General features: G+C 31.6%; 1 protein-coding gene and 1 long non-coding RNA gene across 2 annotated transcripts in view; one reads left to right on the top strand and one right to left on the bottom strand.

Annotated features, from left to right (window-relative positions):
• Positions 1-5121, top strand: part of LOC111087957 — an 11967-nt gene extending 6846 nt beyond the window's left edge. Inside the window, exon 2 of the long non-coding RNA XR_002612573.1 lies at positions 4966-5121. This is a non-coding gene — a long non-coding RNA (uncharacterized LOC111087957). The remainder of the gene's footprint in view (positions 1-4965) is intronic.
• Positions 827-6568, bottom strand: part of LOC106468161 (uridine phosphorylase 1-like) — a 24776-nt gene continuing 19034 nt past the window's right edge. Inside the window, exons 8-9 of the mRNA XM_013928572.2 lie at positions 6110-6256; positions 827-1926 (exon numbers count right to left, since the gene is read on the bottom strand). Of these exons, the coding sequence (XP_013784026.1) occupies positions 1787-1926; positions 6110-6256 (287 nt within the window). The 3' untranslated portion in view covers positions 827-1786. The remainder of the gene's footprint in view (positions 1927-6109; positions 6257-6568) is intronic.

Genomic DNA, 6568 nt, shown 5'->3' with positions numbered 1-6568 from the left:
ATGCAATAAAAAACGAGAGTTTATTTAAGAGCTTTGTTGTTTTGTTTTGTTGCCAAGAAACACAATGGGCTATATGTGCTCTGCACACTGCAGGTATCGAAAACCGATTTCTAGCGTTATAAGCCTTCAAACTTAACCCTGAGCCAGCGGGGGAGGGGTGAATTTAATAAACATTTGTTTTTAAAGCTTATAAATATTTTAAATGCATATCACTATTTCATTAAACAAGATGTTACGAAAAATATTTTTTATTATTCATCACAGCTTTAGTATAAAAGAACGAATTTATAAACCAAAATTTGAAGAAGATTTTTTTTCATAATATAAATAAGATGAAAGACAGTCTGAAAATCTTGCACTAATATATTTTTGAAAAACAAATACTAATTACTTGAGTAAGGAAGCACACACATTACACTAATATAATAATAGATAGACAAACAACGATTTATAAGCACAAGGAAAAGTTTTATTAATGGTGGAACATACTACATGTTTCGACAGAACATTGGTCTGTCTTCTTTTCCTTTTTATTGTAAATAATTGTTTGCATACCTATTATTAAAATAAAAAGATGGTCCCTCAGTATGTATATGGTTTTCTCAATTAAAAATATAATGATTAAAAATTATTTGTGCATTTTGTTAAGCACAAAATTATACAATGGGCTCATCTGTGCTGTGAACACCGTGGAAATTTTACCCCAAACTTTAGCATTAAAAAACCTTAGATTTCATTGAGGGGGGGGGGGATCCTGACAAGTATTTTCGTAATATATTGTGCGAGGAAAAAATCGATATAACAATACTAATTTTGTGGGGGGAGGGGGTCTTCTCAAATAAACAAAAGGAATGAATCCTGTTTGCAAGATCAATGAAAAGATATGTAATCGTATCTCACATCTATCTCATCCATTCAAAACTGTGTTGTTCTCATATATATTTCAATTCTTAACATTGAAATGTAATATTAAGTCATACAAGTTTCATCGATTCAAAACTGTGTTGTTCTCATATATATTTCAATTCTTAACATTGAAATGTAATATTAACTCATATAACTCTCATCGATTCAAAACTGTGTTGTTCTCATATATATTTCAATTCTTAACATTGAAATGTAATATTAACTCATATAACTCTCATCGATTCAAAACTCTGTTGTCCTCATATATTTCAATTCTTAATATCATCACTATTCAAAAATATGGTTTAGATTTATAGCGGAAAATTCTATCCTTCAGAAATTATTAAAATGGGCTGTGCAGCCGAAAATATACTTTTTTTTTAAATTAAAGGCCACAATAACTCTAAGAAAAAAAATTCACTAACAGTCTGAGTTTTTGTACAGCCAACACTGAAACATTAGCACATAATATATTTTTCAGGTATAGTTCAACTGTCGAGACAGGAAAAAAGACTTTAGGAAGAAAAATGTATTTTCTGTTTCTACATTTGTTCATAATATTCTTGTTTTTAAGTTATTCTTTATTTAAAGATCATATACTAAGATAATTATGAGTAGAAAAATATCATTGTATTGTATAATATTCCAAAAAGACTAGCAGTAAGGCTAAAACGTTTTTTTAACTTCAAATACTTAATATAATTAAAAAACGAATGTATTATGCAACTCACAGCTAAAAGAACAAATAAGTAACGACTCAGTACATCAATAACGATAAATTAAAGTAAAAATGGTATTTATACAACAATCACAGGAAACTATAAACTCGGGTTCTAATCAATTCAAGCCTGCAGCGGCCACAGCCGGTTCACGGTGTTTTCTACACAAGATTTAAACGTTTCTTGATAAAAGCTGCAGCCAACTCTTGTGGGCGATGTTGCCATTCCTCAAGCTTAGATTTAGGAACCGACACTTGATCACCATGGAGACGATTCAGAAGAGTGACGCAAACAACAGCACCTACGTAACGTTATACAGACAAATAAGTTTTCACCAAGAGCCCTGTACTATTTCATTTCAAACATCTTTTCTTAGTAACTACTCGTTCATAACACCTGTGTATATCCCGTCTACTTAACATATACAATAAACAATTCGGGGCACATATGACGTATTTCAACCCTCCTTTGCTCAATATATCAAATAAGTATATATGGCCAGCACAATGTATGTTATGCTTCTCTTTGTTGTTTTTTTTATCTGTGATTTATGTAAAAATTTACCTAATGGTTACCTATATTGAGATAACTCAAGAGAACGTAATATCAACAACTTGTGGCATAGTTTATTGGAAGTAAGAAGTATACAAATACACTACGTTTCAACTGCTTGACCTGCTATCTAATAACTTAATTCACCTAATAATTAATTTTAATTAAATATTATAAGATGGTGAGCCAAACATACCCGTGTTGGTAAAATTGTGGCCTACTGTGTACATAATGTACCCGTGATAGTAATCAAAGGGTAAAACAGGTATGAAAGCACGCTGATGTTAAATGATTATCTCAATCGTTTAAAATACAGGGTGATCCAAAATTATATTTCGTATTTTAGAATTTAATAATTTATCTAACGAAGGAAATACAACCATGCAATTTTCAACATCTCGTAGCCCAACTCAAACAGTTTTTATTGACACGTCATCACACTTCTATGCGTGCATCATTAGTGGCTCTCGGCACGTCTAAGCAATATTCGATTTCAATCTACGTTTGCTGCAACATGCCCACAGTTACAGTGGCGACGGCGTCCGTTATCCCGGTCTTTAGCTTCATGATGTTTGCTATAGGTGTGCGATACACGATGTCCTTAACATACTCCCATGCTTCTTTCCTGTACTGGCGTCTGTAATTACCCTGCACCACAGTCACTGACGTGGTCTCTGCAAGCCAAACAACGCATTGAGTCTTTTCTTGCACGGTTGCCATTTTATGGGGTGACGCTACTCGCTGGAGTAAAAAAGAAACAAACAAAAAACATGCCAATAAAAACTGTTTGGGTTTGGCTATAAGATGTTGAAAATTACTTGGTTGTATTTCCTTAGTTATTTGATTATTAACTTTTAGAAGAGGATAGATAATTTTGGAACACCCTGTATATCTATATAGAAAAAAATTCAAGTAAGCTATAGGTATATTCAAGGCCATAGGCATGCTTCTAAAATGGTATAGCAAAAAGTTTGCCCTTTTCAAACCAAATTATATTGATATTTAAATACAGTAGGCGTCTGAAAGTTAAAAGTACTGTTGGCATATTACAAATTCAAGTACTGTCGTTATCATTTGGATGTACTGTGTCTATGGTTTAAACAGTATTTGCAGTACTTTACAAACATGTTACTGTTGAAACATGGTAGGAGGAGCATACATGTGTATCTTTGATAGTTGTAATAAAATTATCGTTATTATCTAGGGGAACACTTGCACTGCTGTAACTAAAAGATATAAACAACATTGGTATGCAGATAACATAACATAATGTTTAGGCCAACAAGGGACCTACTGGTCCATCTCAGCTGTTCTATCCTCTAAATTAAACTGAAACTATAAACAAGTACATAAAAAAAAAGATATTGTCTATGTCTGAAAAAATATTAATAGTATTTAGTATCTAAAAAATAGGAATGCTTCAGCTGTCTAAAGAAAATAAATACTGTTGGTAATCTCAGAAGTTTATTGAAGTAACTTCCATTTATTGTAGAAAGAGTAATCCAACAGCAAATGCTTATCTAGAAATAAATTATTAATTTAGACCTTCAGTGACCATCATTGTCGGTCATTTGAGGAGTATATTGAAGTGCATAACTTCTATTTGTTTTGCAAAATGTAGCTCAACAGAAGATGTTTATCTACAAAAAAAAAGTATTAATTTAAAGCTACAGTGGCTGTCAGTGTTAACGCATGCATTAGAGCCAATGAAATAAAAATGATGAAAATAGAATTTGAAGAATCCAAAAAGTGTCAAATATGGCTAGAAAGATTAAGTAATGACTTACTCTCCTAAGAATTTGGATCTATGACTTATCTTGGTTAACCACCCATTTGTTTAATGACAAAAATATAAAAACAAACATTAAAGAACTTTCTGAAAATAAAAGAAGGAAGTTATTTTATAAGCCAAGTATCGTGAAAGCTTCAAATTATTGCTTCTTCACAACAAAATTTTGTGTTAAAGTATACTTTAACACCCAGTTTGTGAGTCAAAAAGACATCTTTGGTGAATTGATTCCCAAATAAAGATTTCCAGAACTCCCTTTTTAAAAAAATTCTTAAAGATATTTGAACACCTTATAATACCTAAAATCTAAATTGCCAACCAGCATGGCCAAATTTGTACTAGCTTACAGGCTATGAAGGAGTAAAACCAGGGGCGGCACTACCATTAGGCCAACTAGGCAGTCGCCTAGGCCGCAGACCTCAAAGGGGTGCAGTACTGATCTTTAAGGGTCACAGTTTTATACAAATTAGTTGTTTTAAGAAAAACATAATAAAAGCTTTGTGCTTTTTACTTTTTCTACAAAACATCTGTTCTTAAAAATCGAAGTTGGCATTTTGTTTGGCCTTGCTTCTTCCAAGTTCTGCCTGCGACCTCATCCACTAATTGGCAATTACTTTAGTCTCTTGCAGGGACAATAGTAAGTGAAGTCCAGGAATAGAAGGCTGTCTATTTTGTTTGCACTTAAGCACCACATGTAAATGGAGATCACATGAAGATCACATTTGTTATTTTATTTTCTAGTATTAAAAAGTCAGGTTCTTCCTAGTTGGTCAGATTTTAACTAAGATTTGTTTTGTAACTTAACTTTTAGCAGTATTAGAGTTTTTTTTTGTATAAGACAACAGATTTTACTTTATTCAGATGCTTTTGCTAGGAATTAGATTTGGCTAAGTTTTAGTTTAACTTTTAGTAGCTTATTTTATTGTTGTTTTTTTTCTTTTATAATTTTAACTCTGGGTTTATTTTTATTTTGTAACTTTGTTTTAATTTAACTTACAGGATGGGCACACACACTGAACTGGTAAGAGAATGCTCACAAAAGATTCACTTCCTTTCTGTCTGTTGTCAGTCCATCATATTCACCACAGATGCATTTGCCCCTATTTTGTTTTATCTTATGTTTTTTGTTGTGCAAATAAAGGTTATTTTTACGCATCTACTATGTTTTAGTTTTTTCCTCCTGATGAACTCATTTAAGAGACTAAAGAGATAAACAGACACACACACACACACTCTATAAGTTGGTATCCTTTAAACCTCCAGTTAGCAGGTCCTAAATGACTACTCTGATAGAAATCCATAAGCTGAAAAATACCACACATTTTATACACTTTAAAACATATATATATTTAATAACACAATTTTGCAGTTTGAAGAATACTCCTCAGTGAAATATTCATCGTCTAAATGATCATCATTGAAAATACTAAAAAAATTATCCTTTCAGTAGCTTTTGGACTTGTATTTTCTTATACTTTATTTTGAAGCAGTTAGAACTTCCTGATATACATAAATAAAGAATAAACAAGTATCATTCCTATATAATGTGTTCCTGGTATGATAAACACACAAGCACTGTAACTTTTATTTCTTGGGGGGACAAACTGCTATTAATATTGATATATGCATTATCAGTGTTCAAAAATACAAATATTGTCTCTAAAGTTCATTATTATTGAGCAATAATGAGTTCGTAATTACTATTAGCACCTGAATTACATAAGAATGTGTAGTACCTATACACAAATAAACTTTTGGTACTTTGATAACAAGTGCAGTGTTATATTTGAAAAAAATTATACGCTGAATATCTTAAGAGAACACAAGCCATTTTGATGTAAAATCATAAATTTACTTTTAGGATTACAGATTTTGTAGCTTTTTTTAATTTTGTGGCCATTAAAACATTGTTAATTATCCCAATTGGTTTAAATATACCTGTCAGCTGTCTTACTTTTGTCAGTAATTCCTGCCAAACAATTTTTCAATATTTGCATTTTTAAATAAACAAGGGTCACAAATAATTAACATAAAATACTTGGTGAATGTGACTATATAATTAAAATATAACACCAGTGTTGGCACTAAAGGACTACAAACTCTTTAATACTAAATTGCTTTATTAAAGCAAACAACAACATACCCTTTATTCCTGCATAGCTACACATTGCTGCAAAAGCCAAAGATTCCATTTCAATGTTTGTGACACCTTCCTTGCGTAATACTTCTAGATGCATCAATTTATCCTGTTCGTTGTAGTCACAGAAAGCTCCATCAAGTCGCCCTTGACCTAAGAAAAATTATTCCTTACTAAACAGTGCCTGTAAAGAATTACACAACTTATATGTATTTGAATTACATGTTTTCAAGAAACTGTTCAGTTTCAGGATGATTTGGTGCTCCTATTTAAACTACTGGTGGATGCAGTATGGAATTATAAGACAAATATTAATTAGAGATTCAAATTCAATGATGAGGAACCCACTTTGAGACTAATAATGGTTGGAGACGGCTTGAATGGGTAATGAAGAAAAGCTTTAACATAACAGAAAATGTACAACATTTCGACAAGGTTTTGATGATGACAAAACCTTGTCGAAAT

Source organism: Limulus polyphemus, unplaced genomic scaffold (genome assembly GCF_000517525.1).
Source record: "Limulus polyphemus unplaced genomic scaffold, Limulus_polyphemus-2.1.2 Scaffold2895, whole genome shotgun sequence".
Lineage (NCBI taxonomy): Eukaryota > Metazoa > Arthropoda > Merostomata > Xiphosura > Limulidae > Limulus > Limulus polyphemus.
This window is presented reverse-complemented; position numbering and strand designations above follow the sequence as displayed.